General features: G+C 47.5%; 1 protein-coding gene across 1 annotated transcript in view; it reads left to right on the top strand.

The window, feature by feature from the left end:
- Positions 1-14,301, top strand: part of TBC1D1 (TBC1 domain family member 1) — a 205,435-nt gene extending 191,134 nt beyond the window's left edge. The window contains exons 21-23 of the mRNA XM_006759336.2: positions 2,451-2,620; positions 9,538-9,711; positions 13,802-14,301. Coding sequence (XP_006759399.2) covers positions 2,451-2,620; positions 9,538-9,711; positions 13,802-13,987 — 530 coding nt within the window. The 3' untranslated portion in view covers positions 13,988-14,301. The remainder of the gene's footprint in view (positions 1-2,450; positions 2,621-9,537; positions 9,712-13,801) is intronic.
- Positions 14,302-20,609: the final 6,308 nt, after the last annotated feature.

Below are 20,609 nucleotides of genomic sequence, written 5' to 3' on the forward strand. Positions count from 1 at the left end.
AGAGAATCATTGATTGGTTGCCCTCTGCAGGCCCCCTGCTGGGAAACATGCCCTCAAACTAGGCATGTGCGCTGACCTCCTGATTCATATGTCGACCCTCAACCACTGAGCAACACCGGTTGGGCAATTTATTTATTTTTAGTTTTATATTTAATCTATTGGGGTGATATTGGTTAATAAAGTTATGTAGGTTTCAGGTGTACAGTTCTATAACACATCAACTGTATATTGTGTGTTCACCACCCCAAATGGTACTGTATCTAGTTTTAAGGTACTTGTCCCTCAGAGACCAATGACAGTGAACTGTCACTATAGGATGTACTTCCAGGTAGTGCAGTCCATTCCCTGGACCCCTGACTAAAATGTCCTAAATATTCTGACAAACGCCATCAGGTTTTGTTCAGCTATAAATGTTCATATACTGAAAGGAAGGCTTCGTGTGTAAACCACGGAATCTTCAAATGTACTCATTTTCTTTTGAAATGTCTTTTCTGTTTAAAAATGCGTTGTGGTTATGGTGGTATTTTAAGTCTCTGTTTTCTGCAGTGGTGCTTTACACGGGTAAACACTGTATTTTGTAAAGCAGACATTTCACGGGGAGATTCTTCTATGGCACTGCCTTAGAACACGGATACTTCCCCTAAGACTCGCCATTCAGAGATCGGCCTCTGCAGCCAAACTGAAGAGGGAGGCAGCCATGGAAACTTCTGGTCCCTGGGCGCTGCCCTGAGTCACAAGCAGTTGTGAAGTTTGTGGACTCTGTGGCCCTGAGCCCTGCGAGAGACAGGCTGACCTCATCACAGCATCGCCTAGGGCCCTGCCCACCAGCACCTGGTGTGCTCAGGAGGTTAAGGCCTCGTGTAGGTCACAGCGCACCTCCGAAGCTGACCGGCCGGTCGGCACCTCAGTCTGCCCTGTGTGTGATCCACACACCACCCTGACACCTTTCCCTGGCGCACGGCGGCATCCAGCCACTTCCGTTTCTTCATGGCTTTTACATGTCATCCCACGGATCCACCCAAAGAGGCTCGGTGCTGGGGCTCTTCCCCACCTGCTCTGTCTTCCTCCACCTGATGGAATTTCCAGCTTCTTGGTCTCTTCCATTGCCCTGTAGCCAGAGGGAGAGACAGATTGACAGTTGCCTCTAATTAGATTCATGCTCTCATCTTTAAACTATATGTTATATGTACATTAGAGGCCTAGTGCACCACATTCATGCATAGGGGGTGGGGGGAGTCCCCTCAGCCCGGCCTGCACCCTCTCACAGTCCAGGAGCCCTTGGGGGATGTCCGACTGCTAGCTTAAGCCCGCAGTTGGACATCCTTAGCACAGCTGCGGAGGCGGGAGAGGCTCCTGCCACTGCTGCTGCGCTCACCAGCCGTCTTCTGACTGAGCAGTGCTCCCCCTGTGGGAGCACACTGACCACCAGGGGACAGCTCCTGCATTGAGCATCTGCCCCATGGTGGTCAGTGTGCGTCATAGTGACTGGTCATTCACTGTTTGGTCGATTTGCATATTACCCTTTTATTATATAGGACTAGTGACCCAGCATGAAATCGCACAAGACCCGGGACCCCGCCTGTGCCGCGGGACTGCCCCCAGTCCTGCCCCGTGGGGCTGGCACGCTGTGCAATGGTCCCGAGTCCCACTCTGCGGCCTGCACCGCGGGATTCCCCCGATTCACCTCCTGGTCAAGTCCCCACTGGTGCCCGCGTGTGCCTGCCGTGCACGCAACCTCCTGCTGATTGGTTGTTACCACGTGAGGTGTGACGACCACAGGCTTTTTATATATATAGATTATTCCAGTTGTCAGGTAACTTGCCTGAATTTAGTCACCCAAAATCAGTTGCTAGGGCTGAGCTTTGCTCCATTATTGAGCTAAAATTCAGTATAATTATATTTAATAATGCATTTTTGGAATTGAGCAAACATTTAGAGTTTTTAGAGATCTTTTCATTCAACTCCTTATTTCAAAATAGAGGAAACAGGCATTTTTTTTTCACTTACTCCCTCTTAGGCTACATAGTTAGATATCTATATTTGAATGATATATATCTAATGCTCTATGTCAAAAAACTTTTGTTTTACCCATAAAAACATGTTTTAGTAACTCCTTTGAAATCTAGAACATTCCTGGAAAAATAGACTGATTAAAAATTTTCCATTTTTCACTTTAACTTTCAAAGCATGTTTGAATTTAATATATTTTTGGAGCAAATAAAAATGTTTATCAAAATCTTAGTAGAATGTTTACCTATATTTCTTTTATTGTTTGCAATAGTGCCTTGACAACCCTATCTGAAATGTCAGGCTCTTAAAAAGGAAATAAAACTTGCAGTTTGGGTCATGTTTCCCTCTGCCCTGCTCTGCGGTATGTGGAAAAGGAAACGGAATGGTATTTCATCAGAAACTGGTCTGGTTTAACCTTCTGCATTTCTGTGTTTTCCCAGATATGTTCTTTCTTCAGGGATCAGAGGTCATATTTAAAGTGGCTCTAAGTCTGTTGGGGAGCCATAAGCCCTTGATTCTGCAGCATGAAAACCTAGAGACCATAGTCGACTTTATAAAAAACACACTACCCAACCTGGGCTTGGTGCAAATGGAAAAGACCATCAGTCAGGTATGATTCAGTCCTAACCTTTCCAAAGGGTCAATCCTGGATATGTAGAAGCTTATTTATTATTATTATTATTATTATTATTATTATTATTGAGCAGGACCTATTTCCTTCCAGTTTGTACTCTGGGCAGCATATTGTGTGATGCCTGGTGTGTAGGAGTCACATCGCAAATTTGTGTCCAGTGAGTAAATGTGAGTTTGCGTGTGCGTGTGCGTGTGTTGTGAGTCCAATGCTGACACACCATGTGGCAACACCATGGCAATGGTTAGGTGTGGCGACCAGCACAAATTATCAGTAGTTTCTTATAATTAAGAAACTTCGCCCCTAGTCATGTGTTCTTCTAAAATTCATACATCTATTCAGTGTAGGCTGTTGTAAAATAAGTGTTTTCATTTTTCTGCTGAAATATTATTTTATAAAAATAACTTTTCATAGCAAAGTTGTGATAGAGCATATACATTTTATATGTTTATTCCACAATATTTGTGTGTGTGCGTGCGCGCGAGCACGTGTGCGTGCTCGCACTTTAATAGAATTCTCCTCCACACCTGTGGTCACAGCACCTCTGGCTTCTGGGTGCAGTAGAACCATTGCTGTCTGGAATGTAGAAGGTGAGGGGTGAATGTAGCCAGGAATTACAACTGGACCAGTTATCCCATGGTCTGGATTAGGGGTGGGAGCGGATTTGGACTCTGCTTAAGGAAGAATCTTCTAGTAGTGACTGCTGACTGCAAAGGGCTGAGCTGCTTAGCAGAGGGCGGGGTCGCCCTGGGAGGTGCCCGAAGCGGGCTGGCTGAGAAGCTCTGAGGAGAGGTCTGTGTGGAGCACTGTGGGGTCAGCCTCAGGCCTCTCGTCAGCCTAGAACTTACCTCATCTGCTCCAAATACAATGAAAACATAGAACAATTCCGAAAAAACAAATAGTGAAATAAAGCTTTTAAAGAATCCTTATTCTGAGGACTTCTGTTAGTCCAAGAGGAGCAGCACTGCCGGTCTAGTGCCCCCAGACGCGGAGCTGTGATGTCCTTGGCTGCCCCTCCTTAGGTGTTGGGCACAGAGAAAGGAGCAAGAAGGCCTGGAGGGGGAGGGTGCCATGCTAGGCGCCACTTTGCATCTCTGCACAGGCCTGTGTGAGGGAGCAGCTCTCCACTCATTGATAGGCTCCGCCTCTAACTCTGGCTTGTGGAGGCCCTACTTTTACCAGGTTCCGTGTGAGTCTATAAATACCCATGATTTCATTTCATCATGACTGCACTCCCGAGAGGAGAGATGGCTTTAACCCATGAGGAGCCTGGGGCTCAAAGTGGATAATGGACTGGCCCTCAGTCACCCGGGCGGGTCTCACACTCAGATCCTCTGGCCTCACAGGCTCTAAGCAGCCACCCAACACCCGCCAGGGCCTCTGGTTGTCATTTCACTACAGAGTTTCTCTGTATTTTACCTGTATGTTAATACCAAAATCTCCACCCTTTGATGCTGTTAATTCCTGGCATTTATGTGCATTTATTCCTTCTCAGAGCTTTTGTTGCATATATTTTCATTCCCCTGGTATTTATGCTGCTGGGGAAATGCAGAGAGCCTTGGTCACTGAACCCAAAGTCTGGCCCAGTGAGTGCCTTGACCTTGCTCCTGACTCTAAGGCCAGCAGCCTCAGCTGACATTGTTTACCTCCTGGATATTGAGCTCCAGGAAAAATCCCATTGTCCTCCCTTTTCTGTAAAAGGCACCTATTGAGATTATTGGGTGCCCCTTAAGTGTTCGGAGGATGGATGTGTTCACAGCACAAGGAGAGAACAGTTTTATGTGTGTCGCTGGTTTTCTTCAGGCGGCTGCTTTGAAATTGGCATTTGTTAGACCACTGACTCCTTGACAGTGTTGGAATGGGGACTATAACCCCTGTTTTAAAGCTGGGGAGACCGGATGTGGAGAGAGTAACATGCCCCCACCCCGTGTAACGTGGCAGAGCCGGAAATATAACGTGTCTCTTGGACACCAAAGCCCAGCCGGTGCAGAAAATAAGCACGTAACCCAGTAATTACAAGTGTGGTGCGAGCTACCGCGGTGCTTGGGCAAGGCTCACGGGAGCCCGTCTGGTGGAGGGTGTGAACGCGCATGGTTGAGACTTGAAGGCATACAGTTCAGCTGAGCCTCAAAGAATTCGCCGAAGCCGTGGCCGGGTAGCTCAGTTGGTCAGGGCATCACCCTGCTTCACCAAGGTTGTGGGTGCTAATAAAAATGTGCAGACCTACACATAGAGGAATCAACCAAGGCATGCATAAATATGTGGGACAACAAATCTCTCTCCCCCAACCCTCTCAAATCAATAAATAAGTTAGAAAAAAGAAAAAGAAAAAAGAATGAGCCGAGACCGGTGAGCACACGGCTTCTGTAGAGGGCCAGGTAGTGAGGGTGTGGGCTTTGTAGGCCATAAGGTCTCCGCTGCAGCCACTCAGCTCTGCCTTTGCAGAGCGAAAGCAGCCACGGACGGTGTGTATAAGAAGAGGTAACCGTGCTGCAGTGAAACTTTATTTACAGAAACATGCGGTGGGACAGATTCAGTCTGCAGGTTGTCGTTGCTGGTCCCTGGTCACAGCATATGCAAAGGCATGGGAGTGAGAGACTAGGGAGAGATTCCAGATGCCTAGCAGTTCAGCGTGTGTGCGTGTGCGTGTACATGTGCATGTGTGCGTGTGTGTGTGTGTGTGTGGCATATGAGCAGGCAAAAAGGCATATAAAATAATGCACTTCTAATTGTGTGTGTGTGTGTGTGTGTGTGTGTGAGAGAGAGAGGGGGGGGGCGGGGGGAGGAGAGAGAGAGATGGTTAGGGCCTGAGGAGTCCTGGCCTCCAGAGGGGGCTGTAGTCTCGAGTCCTGCTCAGAAATTAGGCCGAGGTGCAGCATGCTTCCTCTGCAGGCTCACAGAACCCCAGGTTTGACCTTGGAGGAATCAGGTTGGACGTGGTAAGTGCATCAATTGCACACAGTTGTCCTGTATGCATGGGCAGGTCTGGCGTCTATGTGATCGCCATTGGCTCTGTTTCACTAAATGCCCTCTCCATGGGTGGCCTTGGCTCCAGAGGCTTGGACACAGCCTGCGTACAGGATGAGAGAGAGCAGCGAGGACACCGGCCCAGTCCGTGCAGATGGGCTGGGAGCAGCCACAGAGGGGCAGGTCCAGAGCCGAGAGCCCCGGGCAGGAGGACAGGGCCTCTGCAGGCTCTGTGGAGTCCTTGGTGTGACTTAAAAATCCCGACCCAAGAAAAGGGGAAACCCTGGGGGTAAACAGAAACTAAGAGGAGGTCCAGTTTGCATTCCTGTCACAGTGAGTGCATCGGCCTCTGCAACCCCAGTTCAGTGTAAGGAAGGAAAACAGAGTTGGGGTGGGGGTATATTTTCAGCTTCCTTTGGGCTCCATTTAAAGCTGACCCTAGCCTGTCAGTGTATCAGATAGGAGCTGTCAGTGTATCAGGTGAGAAATGCAGCATCTGGGGCCTCACGAGAGACCTGCTGAGTCCAAATCTGCATTTTAGCGAGATCCCAGGGGATTCGCACCCTGGGAACCAATGGAGAAGCTCTGCTCCTGGCAACGTCCCTGTAAACAGCTGGCAGTTCTCTGTGCGAGCTGAGCATGTGGGGCCGGAACCAGAATCTTAACAAGGCTCCTTTGTTCAGAAGGGCTCCTCGGAGTCCGTGGCCAGGCCCCCTTTTCTGCCTTTGGGAGGAGCCCTCTGCCTGGGCAGTTTGCACTGTTGGAAGTGAGTACTTTTTAAAAAGGCCCATCAGTGCCAGACCTAGAGGGTGTGGTAGGGTGGGAGGGATACTTTATTTTACCACTGGCATTGTTTAGGGTTGTGTGCATGTGGTGGTAATAAAAAGCAGACCAACTATTAGTGGGGTTTATTACTGTTTTTAAATGCACGACAGACCCTGCCGCCCCCTTGCTGCCACTACCTGGGCTGACCGCTCCTCTCTCAGCCTTGAGTGAGCCACTGAGACCAGCAGAGGCGGGGCAGGTGTGGGGTAGGGACGTGGAAAGCACGGGGCTAGTTGTGCAGACACCAGGTTCACAGCTTCGTTATGCAGTGTCCACAGACGGCAGAGAGAAACTCCGTCTCCACTAGCACATGAGCCAAGAACTTAGACAGTTCTCTGAGGAGGAGGTCCATGTAATAAACAGCATCTGGGAAAATATTTAGCTTCGTGCATGATTCAAAAGTAAATAACATATAATGCTTTACTGACTAGATTAACCAAACAAAATGTTTAATGCCAATACATAGTGCCAAGGGTGTGTGCACTGAGTCTGGCACATTTGTGTGCTGCTAATGGTGTTGTACACTGATCGTTCCCATGTGGGTAGCAGTTTGGCAATATGTCTCTCGAACCAGTAAAATATTCTTCCCCTTTGATTTAGTAATCCTATTTCCTGGAATGTATCCTTAGAAAATAACCCGAAATATGGGGAAAGCCATATGGACAAGGACGCTTAGAGTTGTCATTCAGAGCAACAGAAACTCTCAAGTAACTGGGCAGCCAACACTGGATGCATGGATTGACATGGTTGTGATATGTCGAGGTGGTAGAGTACCATGAAGCTGTTTATAAAAATGACGGCTATGAAAAATATATAGCAACTTGAACAAGCATTGTCTGAGGAGACCAAGGGCTCTTTTTACCACCAACCACATGCTGCCATGGTTTGGGATAAATTCTGGGGCATCACTGCAAAATCTGAGGGACCTAACTGTTTGGAGACCCAGGAGATAATGGTGCCATTAAGCAGAGACAATTACCACCCAGGCAGGTTCCTAGGTATTAATGGAGGCCTGAGAGTTTATAGCTTCAGGCACAGTTGAGAGCCATTAACCTCAGCTGATCATCAATTTGTGTAAAAGGCAAGACATTTTATTCCCAAGTTTTCCAGGTTAGGAGCTCCTTTAAAAATAAATTTTGGTGGAAGAAGAAAGGTAGCTGTGTGTGTGTGACATTTGTTCTGTACCCCATTTATAGTCACACCCCCAATGCCACACAGTTTCGGTTTTACTGTTGGCGGTTTGAGCTGTTCAGAAGGTCCACACTGTGGCATCCTTTGTCATTTTGCGGAAGCAGGAGCTTGAATGTGAGGGTTTCACCACAAGTGTGTGGAAGCAGATCCTGTAGCTGAGTGAGCACCTGCCTCTTGGCTTGCCAGCCAGGTACTGGGAACGTTGTGTCCTGTAACTCCCCCAGAGATGCTGGAGGCCATGAGCTGATCCTGGGAGAGGTCAAGAGACCTGCTCAAGGTCATTCGGGGAGTCGCCGGTGGAGCCGGGATCTGAGACTGACTCAAAGCCTCTGAGTCAGTTTCCTTGACTGAAAATAGAGATGATAATCTCTGCTGACCTCACGGTCACTCTGAGCGATGACTGAGAATCGGGTCAATACAGTAAACAGCGCACACACATGCCACCAATACAATGTCAGTTAGTTTTTCAGCATAGAAAGACTCTGTGCCTAATTAGTATCCATTGAATTAAATTGAAAACCAGGAAGCTGAGGAATTAGCCTTAAGGGAGACAAAATGAGATTGTTGTGAACAGTGAGATAGTAAACATGGTTTTTTAAAATTGATTTCAGGGAAGATAGGATGCACCCCTGCGGGTGCTGATAGAGGGCCATCAGGGGAAACAGCTCTCCATTGATTTTAACTCTGTTGGCCTTTCTTTTTCAGGAAACGTGCTGAAAAGTCCGTTTCTGCTCCTGTAAAGCCCAATCTCATTCTCCAACCGTGTATTGTGATCATGTGGCTTCTTTATGTGGTGACTGAATTCTCAGATTCCCCAGGGTCTGTGTTGGGTGGTGCCCAGAGGCTCAGCCCCATGGTGTTTTCAATGCAGCCAGGAAAGAGAGGAGGTGCCTGAGGCGGCAACCTCTGCCCTCTGCCCCCGTTTCAGCCCTGCCCCTGACCCCCTCAAGCTCCGTCCCCAAGAGAAAGTACAGACAGACCACTCACTCACTCGTGCACTTGGGGTTGTTTTTCACACGGGTGGTTTTTTCATCACTGTTACTATTATGGGAAGGAAGGCAGCGCAGGCATTGTTTCATATTCACTCATCTATGTGGGTGACATTTGGGTTTTGGCTCATTGCTGCATGTCTTGTGTGCAAGGCATGGTTTTCAGTAAACAGCTCCATTACTTAGCTGTTCTTGTAACTCTGAAAACCCAGCTGAACTATAATTAAACTTTGACTCGGTGACGGGGCAGATAGGGCTGCTATGCTTTTGTTTTGTTTCCTCCCTTTGACCCATAGTTGATGCATCTAACCTAATAGAGTTTTCAGAGAAGAAGAAAATAAGTATTGGGATCAGAGCTCAAAACAAATGTTGTGTGCCTTTGTAAAAACAAGGTGTCAGCTTTTGGAAAATGAATATCAGAGACCCTACTTACTATTGTCTTAGGCTCAGTTCCAAATGCTTCTTATATCCTTTCCTCCCAAGTAAAATGATTCCTTCTCAGGGCAGAGAGTTTTCTCTTTTTTTAAAAAAATATTTTATTGATTTTTTTTTACAGAGAGGAAGGGAGAGAGATAGAGAGTTAGAAACATCGATGAGAGAGAAACATCGATCAGCTGCCTCCTGCACATCTCCCACAGGGGATGTGCCCGCCACCCAGGTACATGCCCTCAACCGGAATCGAACCTGGGACCCCCCAGTCTGCAGGCCGACGCTCTATCCACTGAGCCAAACCGGTTTTGGCCAGAGAATTTTCTTAAATTATCATTAATATACCAGGCACAGAGTAGGCGTTTTTAGTGGGGCTCGTTGACATGGTCACATGTGCGTGTATGTGTGTATGTGTGTGTGTGTGTGTGTGTGTGTGTGTGTGCTTGTGTGGTTTTTCTCACTCTCGGTGCCTGATGACTTCTCTGCATTTAACAGGTGTTTGAGATGGACATTTCTAAGCAGTTACAAGCGTATGAAGTGGAGTACCACGTGCTTCAAGAAGAACTTATCGATTCCTCTCCTCTCAGCGACAACCAAAGAATGGACAAATTGGAGAAAACCAACAGCAGCTTACGCAAACAGAACCTCGACCTCCTGGAACAACTGCAGGTAGAGCATACTCAGGAGGCAGCTTCCTGAGCCCCGGTAGTTCATTAACCCAGCAGGCTGGGCTTTCCCATGACCGCAGGGCCTTTCTGCCCAGGTCCGTTTGGAGTTGGGATCAAAGGTATCCCAGGAGTCCTGGGCCTTCCTCTGAGGCAGCAGACAGGTGATCCTTTGCGGAGGTCAGACTGCCTCCTGAGGGGCCGTTTCTGCCGTTAGCAGGAACTTGCGATCCGGACTCTGCAGAGCTCTTAGAAGTTGTGCTTTGAATAATGACAAGAGAAGCAAAGGCTTGATCTTCTATGAGCAAAATCAGCCAGGTCCACAGAGGGATGTTAAAGGAGGAAGGCGACACTGACATCTACCTCGCAAAATAAACCAGGCTCAGTGGTTGAGCATCGCCCATGCACCAAAAGGTCACTGGTTCGATTCCCGGTCAGGGCACATGCCCGGGTTGCGGGCTCGATCCCCAGTAGGGGGCGTACATCAATGTTTCTTTCTCACTGTTGTTTCTATCTCTCCCTTCTCCTTCTCCCTCTCTCTCTACAAATCAATAAAAACATATTAAAAAATAAAATTAAAAAAGTATACCAGGGCATAGGATCATGATACATATGTCCTTGGTGCAAATACCAAGCCTTGATTGACGAAGGACACAGTTCTCCACTCTGGAAGCTTCCATTTTACCATGGATGCATGTGGACGAGAACACTAGAAAGGCAAACACTGGTTGTGTGCACAGAGGGTGACAGGAAGCAAGGGCAGAGGACAGCCCAGCGGCCTGGTCTCCCCACGTCTCCCACCCACGCTTTCCCCAGGGCAGACCGCTGGCCGGCTCCGTCCTGACTCCCTTGTTTGTGTGACAAGGACAGGAAGAATACCTAAGGGCTCAGCACACACACAGCCCCTTTTCCAATCAGATGGAATAAAGGAACCACATGGTCTACTTTTTTAACATCAGAAATGGGCGGTAATGCTGTCAGCATTAAGGAATTGTTTGTGGAGTGTTTATAAAAATTTTTTTGGAGTTTCCGCAGAGAAAAATACATTTTCCTCTCCACCCCACCCCCAAGTGTGTGTTTTATGTGCTCTTGGGCTGACCTGAGAATTAGCTTTCCTTCCCGACCTGAGCCTCTATTTCTCTCCATAGGAAGTTGCCGCTTTGCAGACACAGGCTCAGCGGTGATATGAGAAAGGACAGCATCTGAGAGCCTAATAAATCAGCCGGGTCTGAAGTGCATTTCCCTCCGCAGGGATCTGTCCCCATACCCAAGGAGATATTTACTCTAGAGCAGTGGTTCTCAACCTTCCTAATGCCGCGACCCTCTAATACAGTTCCTCATGTTGTGGTGACCCCCAACCATAAAATTACTTTCGTTGCTACTTCATAACTGTAATTTTGCTACTGTTATGAATCGTAATGTAAATATCTGATATGCAGGATGTATTTTCATTATTGCAACTTGAACATAATTAAAGCATAGTGATTAATCACAGAAACAATATGTAATTATATATGTGTTTTCCGATGGTCTTAGGTGACCCCTGTGAAAGGGTCGTTTGACCCCCAAAGGGTCGTGACCCACAGGTTGAGAACCGCTGCTCTAGAGGAACAAAGAAAAATGTGTACCCTGCCCAGTCCTCACTGCCCGTCACATTCGGAAACATGGCTGCTTTTCTCCCCGTGACTGAGATGTCCTGACTCAAAGTGTGTCTGTGTGTAGTCTCTCCAGTTCAAGGGGATACAGAGCCTTATCTAGCCTGTAAGGGTCAGCAGTGTAGTCGGTCATTTCAAACGCCTTCCGAACAAACACTGGGTCCTTGACATATACCAGGCGGAAGCATTTCTCGCAGAGCTCAGACTCGCGTCTGCAGCACGGGGCTTGTTAAGAGAAGCAGGAGGCTCATTTTACTGGGCCAACGTCCGGGTGGGTTTTGTGTGTGTGTGAGATGGAAGGTGGAGAGTAAGTTTGTGTTGCTTCTGTGGTACTGTCCCTTTTAGTGAAGAGAGGATGCTGTGAAAAGCTGCTCCAAAATCCGCATTCCTCAGGAAAGGCGCCGGGCGGTCATGGTGACAACAGGCCTTCTCCTCGCAATGCTCTTTCTCTTGACCAAGAGGCTCTGTGTTTCTGGAGGGGTCACTCAAGACCGCAGCTTATGCCCCCACCACACTGACTGGGTCCTGCTGTGGGAGCGCCGTAAGACACTGTTGCTCTCAAAGAGTTGGGGTACAGACTGTGTTGTTGGTTGGTAGGTGCTTGTATGTCCTGTTTCCATGACCCTCGAGGAGTCACAGGGGGTTACTATCCTTCAGCTGGACTGTAAGTTCTGTGAGACGCTCACCTCCGTCTTTTTCTTTTTTTTAAGCAGTTTTCAGAGTCCAAGGCTAGGCGTTCAATACAATGCTTAATTTTTCAACATAAATCTTTTTTCATATTTTTTATTTTTGCCAAAGTATCAAAATTGACCCATTTTCTAGCTTTGTTCTGCCTATGTAGTTATTAGACATCCCAAAGCCCCCCTTACTCTCTTGGTTACACTTAAAAATGTTGTCTCACAGTGGGAGACCAAACCGTTACCCTGTTTTATCCAGCAGCATCCATGAGGCAATCTCATAGACGTGTGTCAGGTGGTGCCAAATAATAATGGACGGACGTTTTTCATACTAATCAACCGCAAGTCCTTGGGTGCCAGGAGCCAGGCGCAGTGGGGGGCAGCCCCCTGTGCAGGAGGAGACCTGCTTTCTCAGGGGAGAGCTTCGGTGTCACCTGGGAGCCCTGATGCTCGCGTGGCAGTCAGTGGCCCTGCAGAAAGCTCCCCGCTGAGCTGTGAGTGCCCCTGGTGTGTCGTGGGGCTTCTGAACAAGCGATCCTTCCTGGACACGCAGTGGGGCCTGACCCAGGCCTGGGCCAAGGGTAGGCCTGGGTGGATCAGAGTCCTGCAGGGAGGAACGCACCAGGCATGAGCAGCCCGGCCTGGTGGGCCCACAGCCTTAGGATCCCAGTCCTGTTCCTTCTATTTTGAGTGTCCCAGTAGCACAGCCAAAGCTAGACTTGGAGTCATGAGTTGTCTGTCCAGCACAAGTGTTATCGTGTTCAAAACACAGTTTCTCCTGTTTGAAAATGAGAAAAAAAAATAGTACCACCCCCCGAAATAGATGGGAACCTGTGGCCCCCGGCTGGATTAACCACCCCGTGACCAGAGCACAGCTGGGAGCCGAGGCCCAGGCCAGAGAGGCCGCAGGACAGCAGCGGGGTCGGTGGTTTTCTCAGGAAACCCTCAGCTTCGCTAGAGCCAGCTCACTGGCTGCCTGGAAGCCGCCCGAGTGCATGCAAGAGAGAAGCACCTGGAAGTACAAACTGACATTAATGTTGTGCTGGCCACTGAGGACGTGGACCAGGGGGACATGAGGAGACTGCTTAGCTCGCGGAGGTGGTGACAGGTCCAAGAGACCCTGCACGGGAGCCTCTTAGCAGAATGCGTGGCTATTCACAGCGCCCCACACATGTTTCAGGGTGAATGCCCATGTTCCTTGACATAGTGATATCTTGTCACTCTACGGAAAATAGAAAGAATTTCAGATTAGTGAGCTATTGCTGCTTGGGCCTTTACGTGGAATCCCTTTTGACTGTCAGTTTGAAATCAGTTTGTACTTGTATAGATGATGTCGTCTAAATAGGCCAGGATGTGCTGCAGTAATAAGTAAAGCTCCAAATCTCAGTGGTGGAGCACAGAGGTCTTTGTCCCCGAAGCGCCACCTCTTCTCCAGGAAGATGCTGTGGCCATATCTGAGCTGCCATCCCTGTAGGGTGTGGCTCGGAGCTCGGGCTCCCTCTGCATTGTAAGCCACCACCTCCATGTACAGCTCCCAAAACAGCCACAGCAGGGGAGGAGCTCTGGTGGCCCAGACTACCTGCAGAGGAGCCTGGGAGATGTAGTCTTCCTGTGTGGCCAGAAGCACTGATAGTACCCAGTGGACTCCTCTCTGCCAAAATGTGGCTCCACAGCTCCCCAAAGGCCGGGCAGGGGAGTGCACTGTGGATCCCCCTGTGTCGTCACTGGGCAATGACAGTCTCATGTTTCCTTTTACTCTCAGGTGGCAAATGGTAGGATCCAGAGCCTGGAAGCCACCGTGGAGAAGCTCCTGACCAATGAAAGCAAGCTGAAGCAGGCTGCCCTGGCCCTGGAGCTGGAGAGGTCAGCGCTGCTGCGGACGGTGGAGGAGCTCCAGCGGCGGACCGCAGAGCTGAGGGCACCCCAGCCTGACCTCGTGCAGCCCTAGCCCACGGGCGACTGAGAGCATCTCGCCAGGGCACGGCCCCAGGAGATGTGGGACACCATCCGACGCTGACCAGGCCTTAACCGAGAGAGACAGAAGATGCTGGAGGGACAGAGCGAGGCGCGGAGCATGCTTCTCAGGGAGGAAACGGGCTCGCCAGCATGCGGAGTCTTCTGAACGGAAACTTGCGGATCAGGGGGATGAGTGTCCCCGTGTTTTTATTGTTGTTTAGGTTCCAGTGGGTCCTGATGACTGTAATCAGTAGATTTAGACGGCATGGACATGAATAAATGCACTTTTATGTTCTTTTTTCAGTATTACTGTGTTTGTAAAGAGCATTCTTCATGCTGTGGAATCGCAAAAGCCCGAGGGCTCGAGATGATTCCTCTGGCAAGGATAGGGGTCCATGGCTCCCCCACGGAGGGTCGGTGTGACTGCTTCCTCAGCAGCGTTGGCAGGTGGCCCTGGTCCATGCTCGCATGGAAGGCCAAGATGACATTAGGAAAGATCAAAAGCGATTCATTTAAATGTGACATCTTGAATTTGATCACTATTCTTGGTATTTAATGAAGTTTCTTTTTAAAAAAATCATATTTTCATACATTTTTGCTTAGTCCTTACATATTGATCAAAGTTATTGTAGATGAATGTTTTATGGGAAAATCACCATTTTTAAGACTCTACGAGGGATTGCTTGAGTGCGACCTGTAGTTGTAGAGTCTGAGATATTTATTTCTTTGTGGTGTTTCATATTCATTAAAAGTTGAGTTGCGTATTTATTTTTGCAGCTGTGTGTCCCTTTGAGCCTCCACTCCTTGGGAATCTGATTCTTTGCAGAGGTAGGAGGGCACAGCAGCATTTTTTAGGGATGCCAGAGACTTGGGGACTTTCAAAAGGAGGTCAAAATTGTAAATGTATGGCAGCTGAGAGCAGTTTCCTGGAGGTAGGATGTGTGTTTTGAATATAATTCCCAACACAGTGACCCTCCCCCTACCTCAGGACGATGAGGTCCTTGTGCCTTCAACACGCAGAAAGCTGCTCACGGCTGCCCTGGCTTCACCTGGTCACTGTGCGGGGCCTGCCGTGCCTGCTCTCAGAACCCACGTGTCCTTACAAGGGGGTGGTCAGAGAGGAACTGGGTAGGCACATGCCACTTCCTTGACAGCAGAATCATTGCTGGTCTTGATGATCCTAGCCCAGAGATTGTCAGCTCTTGTCATCTCATGGCACACACAAGCTACTTACTAAAGTTCTGCAGCACACCAAAAGACGTATTTTTTGCTGATATGACAAAAAATATATATAATTTTGATTCATTCACACCAGATGGCTATTGTTGTGTTGGCTGTTTTCATTTTTCTATTTGACAATCTAAGGGAAAAGAAGTCAGTGCCTCTGACTAAATAGTCAGGTATTGCATGTTTTAGAAATGCGGCACACCGGGTGAAAATCGCTGTCCTAACCACTTCTTCTGTTCCACAGGAGTTTCTTCTCACTCTTTTAATTAAGCCTGAGGTGAAAGGAAAGATTCTTGTATTTGGAGTCATTGTCAGTCTCCCCAGACATTTCAGAGGAAGACAAGCGTGCTGCCTAAACACGTGGGCGATATCTGAGACCTTTCCTATTTCCCGTGTCAGGATAGCAGTTCTCTGCATAAACCCAGTGGCCTTTATCCCAGGTTGTTCCACCAGATATACTGGGAGTTAACATTGGAGGGCTTCTTTCCACATATTTTACTGTTTGATGTTTAATAATGTTGAAATCTGGACATCTTCTGACCATTACTCAAAAGCATTGACTCCACATTAAATAAGAAATAAGAAAGCAATAAAGTAATTTATGTGCACACTTTTATGGTGTTTGGGTTGTCTGGTTTTTTGGGGTTTTTTTTTTTTTAGAAATTTTGGATTTTTGCTTTTTAGCCCAGGAGTGAAGGAATGCCTCATGAACACCTGTGGGTCAAAGTGTGAATGTTACCTCACCATCAGTGAAATCATTTGAAGTCTTATGTTTTTAGTATTGCTACCCAAATGCTTCTTAGGTTGTAACGCCTCCATGCAGGGTGTGATAGTAGCACTAATTAGACCAGCTCCATCGCTTGTACGTGCCAGCAAGTGCTGCTATGACATCGCTGGGCAGAGGGGACTGTGGACATGAGCCTGTGGAAGCAGGTCAGACAGAGTCTTGCCTGTGACATTGCCGGGGAAAGAGAAATGCATAGAACCAATTCACATCCCTGCATGAGGATGAGCAAAGGCAAACTTTTAAGCCAAGTAAGCTTCATATTCTCCCCAAACACACTCGTGTGTGCACTTCACAGTTGTCTTCCTTTGGTACCATTTGTGCTCTCTTAGACCTAGAACGTGATGAGCCCTCAGGAAGCCCAGTATTAGAAAACATGCATGGAAATTTCTTCTATGTGGAATACTCATTTTGGGGGTTTGTGTTTGGTTTGGTTGGTGAATCAGGGGAGAAGTGTTGCTCTGAGTGCTATGGAAATCAGAATTTGTAAACAGGAATTAGACCCAACACAATCATGGGAGGAAATGAGAAGTGAATTGGCAGACAGAGGTGTGCGAATTGAGGTGTGCCAACCAGCTCCTCACCTGAGAAGCAAAATACACGTTCCATGTTGAAGTGGGCCTGGACAGGTGGCGTTCTTGGAGCTCTGTGGGAAGCTGGTGCTGCCACATGGTGACCACCAGGCGGCATTTACAGCCAGATGCCTAGTGGTGAGCCTGGGGCCACCCTAGGTCAACGCTCAAGGTTACCACTTGGGAAGAAAAGGTGAAAGTGGGCAAGAGGAGAAGGAGGACAGGCACCTCTGGGTCTGTTAGTTGCCATATTTGACTATGATGACGTTCAGAGAAAAACGGCCGTTTCTTCACTTTTGTCTTCCAGATCTCACACAAGTAACTCTGTGAGCCAATTCCAATGTACAACCATCCAGGGAAGGGAACTCTAGGAAAGGGAGTTATGACCTAACTCAGATTATGGTACAAATCACAACAGTTAATTTTGAAACCTAATTTGAATGATCGCATGCATGAGTGAGTCTTTACAGAGGCCCTTCATCTAGCTATATAAAAGGCTAATATGCTAAGTGTCCTTCCCTCTGTCTGGATAATGATGTCACATAGCAATGCCTGGCTTCCTCTCCCTAGCGACTAGCCTTCTCTGCAGCCAGGAACACGACTTGCTTTATAGTCAGATGGAAACATTTACACTGTAACCAGATGTCTGTGAAGCATTTTCCCATGCCTCATCTCATTTGGTCCACACAAACGTCCTGGAGTAGGTAGATAGGACACTCGGTGGAATCCTATTTTCTTCTTGTTAGCTGGAAAATGGAGATTTAGAAAGCTTAGAAACTACTGGGTTGGAAAAAAGCTTAGTTAAATCAGAAAGCAGGTCTAATTAAGCAACTTTATTCTATATCTATAAAAGGCTACGTTGACTCGCACATGCATGATACATATAAAGCTCTCACTGGCGGCAATTGCATGTGTGTGTTTCTATCTGTCATTGTTGATCATGAATTTGGTTGACACAGAGAAAGGGCGAATTGCAATATTCTAATTAATTTTTTTTCAATGTGCACGAATTCATGCACCAGGCCATTAGTCTAAATATATATGGCTAGGGATCCATAGAGTTCAGATCCACAGATTAATTTTGACTTTGAGAATCACTGATGATGCTACATTGGAGAATAAAGCTTCACCAGACCACTGCTGCCATCCAGGACGCCTCCTGTCCTTCATCTGCTCCCCTCTGTCAAGTGTTACAACAGCAAAATCCAGTGGGAAAACAGTGTACAGGCCACATTGTCTTAAATGGAAACTATGCTTTAAGGGTTTAGAATAACTTAGAATAGTCTTGGACTGGGAGAGCTGTGAGAAACTTCCTACTTCATACTAGACATCCATATCCCTCCTCATTTGATAGAAGAAAAAGTAAGTGAGGTGAAAAGAAGCTAAGGTCGCCTAATGGTTGGCTACAGGATCTGAGTAGATCCCCAGCCTCCTGCCAGCTTCATCGTTGACACCATCCAGTTTGAACTGCAGAGTTTTAAGAATCATTTCTGATGCCATCAAGATTCAAAGCAAAGAAAATCTATGTAATTTCTACGGGGTGACCTATATAGTAAGGAGCCAAAGTCAAGTTTCCTCCTGAAATGTGGGATCTCCAGGGGTCTTATTTTATCATGAGTGAAACCCAGGGGTTCTTCAGCCCAGCCCTACGTGTGCGCTCAGAGGCAGGGAATCCTCTGGCAACATGGTCTGAATCGATGGGTCCAGCGTTTGTTCTTGACAACGTTTGTTCTTCTGTTTTTTACCTTTAGACTTTTGAAAACCCTTGAATTGTAATGCTTTTTAAAAAAACAAACAAACCCAGAATTGCCTTAGTTTATATAAAGGGAAAGCTTCCATTATGTAAAGTTTGTTTGTTTGTTTTTGCTGCAATCTTTAGAAATGATCAGAATGATTAGGGAAATGTAAGAGTTAGGATATGGAGCAGCCACAAACAGTCATCATCTGAACCATTTGAAATTAAAACAAAAGATTAATGTTTTAGGCTTCATAGATATCTGCCTTCATTTGGGTTGTACCCTTATAAGCACAGTGTCTGAGGGTACACCACTGTGTGTGTTTATTTTAAAATTTTGTACATGACTGCATTTTATTATAAAATAGAAGTTTTAAAATAAGGTCAAGTCTTGGCCAGTGTAGCTTGGTTGGGTGGTATCCTGTGCACCAAAAGGTTGTCAGTTCAAGTCCCAGTCAGGGCACATGCCCCAGTTGTGGGATCAATCCTTAGAGAGCTTGTCAGAGGCAGCTGATCCATGTTTTGCTCTTACATCAATGTTTCTCCCTCTCCCTCTCTCTCAAAATCAATAAAAATATGTTTCAAATAAATAAAAAATGAAATGAGGTCAATATAGTTTTAAAATATCAATGATAAAAAAGTTGACAATCCCATGCTTTTAAGAACAATAAGCATTTTATTTTAAATATTGTTTTAAGATACAGTAATTTACACGCCAGTTTCCAAGTTGAGCCTCGGTTGATGGTTGGTTTTAAGGCACTCCTGTGGCTTCCAAAATCTAGTAACTCGATCTGGAGGAAGAGCACTGCTGGTCACATTAAGTCATGAAGCTCATCAATTCACTTTGATTCACCAATGATGCAAAGGTTTTTCTTGAAATCTGGCTAGAAAATTTCCATCTCTGTTGGCAGACTATTTATTGTAAACTAATCCAACCATGTTAGAGTTTTCGATTTTTAAACCAAGGATGTTAAAGCACTCAAACTTCATTTGGAAAGTTTTGAACAAGTTAGGAAAGCATTTCCAAGATTAACACACTCTCACATGGTGTTTTGGCCAGAAGGTGACCTAAACAATGGAAACCCTTCCAAACATCCTCTTTTGAAAAGCCCCTTACTTAGCACTTTCTCAGTGGTCCTGTCTGCGGGCCCCCTCCCCTGGAGCCCTCTGCTCTCGGTCATCAGGGCAGGTTGTGGTCTGTGAGTCTTCTTCTGCCATGTGGTCGCCGCTCACCTGCCTGTGTGCCTGGTGGGAGCCTGGAGGTCCTGGGCTGGGCAAAGTGCTGGGCTGAGCAGGGCAGAGAGGACCCAGTGTGTGCGTGCGTGCGTGTGTGCGTGCGTGCGTGTGCGTGCGTGTGTGTGCACGTGTGTGTGCGCGCGCGCGCGTGTGCATGTGTGTGTGTTATGTTGTGTTGTGCGTGTATGTGCGTGTGTGTGCGTGCGTGCGTGTGCGTGTGTGTGCGTGTGCATGTGTGGTTGTGTGTGTGCGTGCATGTGTGCGTGTGCGTGTGCACATGCGCGCGTGTGTGTGTTGTGTGTGTGTGTGTGTGTGTGTTAAAAATAGCAGCTGTGACTCACTGCAGTTTATGACTGCCGTGCCCTTTCCTCAGGACCAGGTGGGGGACAGTGGGAGCTGACAGGGTGAGGGGGAAGCAGCCTTGTCACGTTCTTTCTCTCGGATTCGTCTGCTTTTCCTCACTCTGGCTCCATCTTCCTGCCTGCCCCCCACCCCCTTTTTTTTCCTAATTCCATGTTTGGATCTATGTTGACCAATGCTGGGTGTCTCCTTCCTGCTCTTCTAGACATTTCTTTCTAAGTCTCTGTGTTTCTCATTTCTTCCAACTGTAGGAAAAGCAGACTCTTTGATTACGTTAAACTCTGCCTTGGTTCTCAGCACCTGCAGGGTGACATCCTGAGCTACCGTCTTGGGGAGTCTGTACATATGTGGCCCATTAGGGAAGTAGAGGCAAGTTTGCTCAGGGACAGAGGCGGGTACTGAATGATATCAAAGTTCTGCCTATCTTTGTGCTTCCTGTATTTTCTACCCAGGATGGCATGATCCATTTTCCTTCCTTTGAGGTACGTGGCCATCAGCTTCTAAAGCTCAAAGCTCAGCCCTAGCTGGTTTGGCTCATGGATAGAGCGTCAGCCTGTGGACTGAAGGGTCCTAGGTTTGTGATCGATCACTCTTAATATCGCTATAACCCCACCGTCTATCTACCCTTTGTGTAGAAATGGACCGCCTACGGCTCAGGCCCTAACTCTGCAGTCCTTGATATATCACCTGCTTGCCTGTT

The sequence above is a fragment of the Myotis davidii genome, unplaced genomic scaffold (genome assembly GCF_000327345.1).
Source record: "Myotis davidii unplaced genomic scaffold, ASM32734v1 scaffold235, whole genome shotgun sequence".
Classification (NCBI taxonomy): Eukaryota; Metazoa; Chordata; class Mammalia; order Chiroptera; family Vespertilionidae; genus Myotis; species Myotis davidii.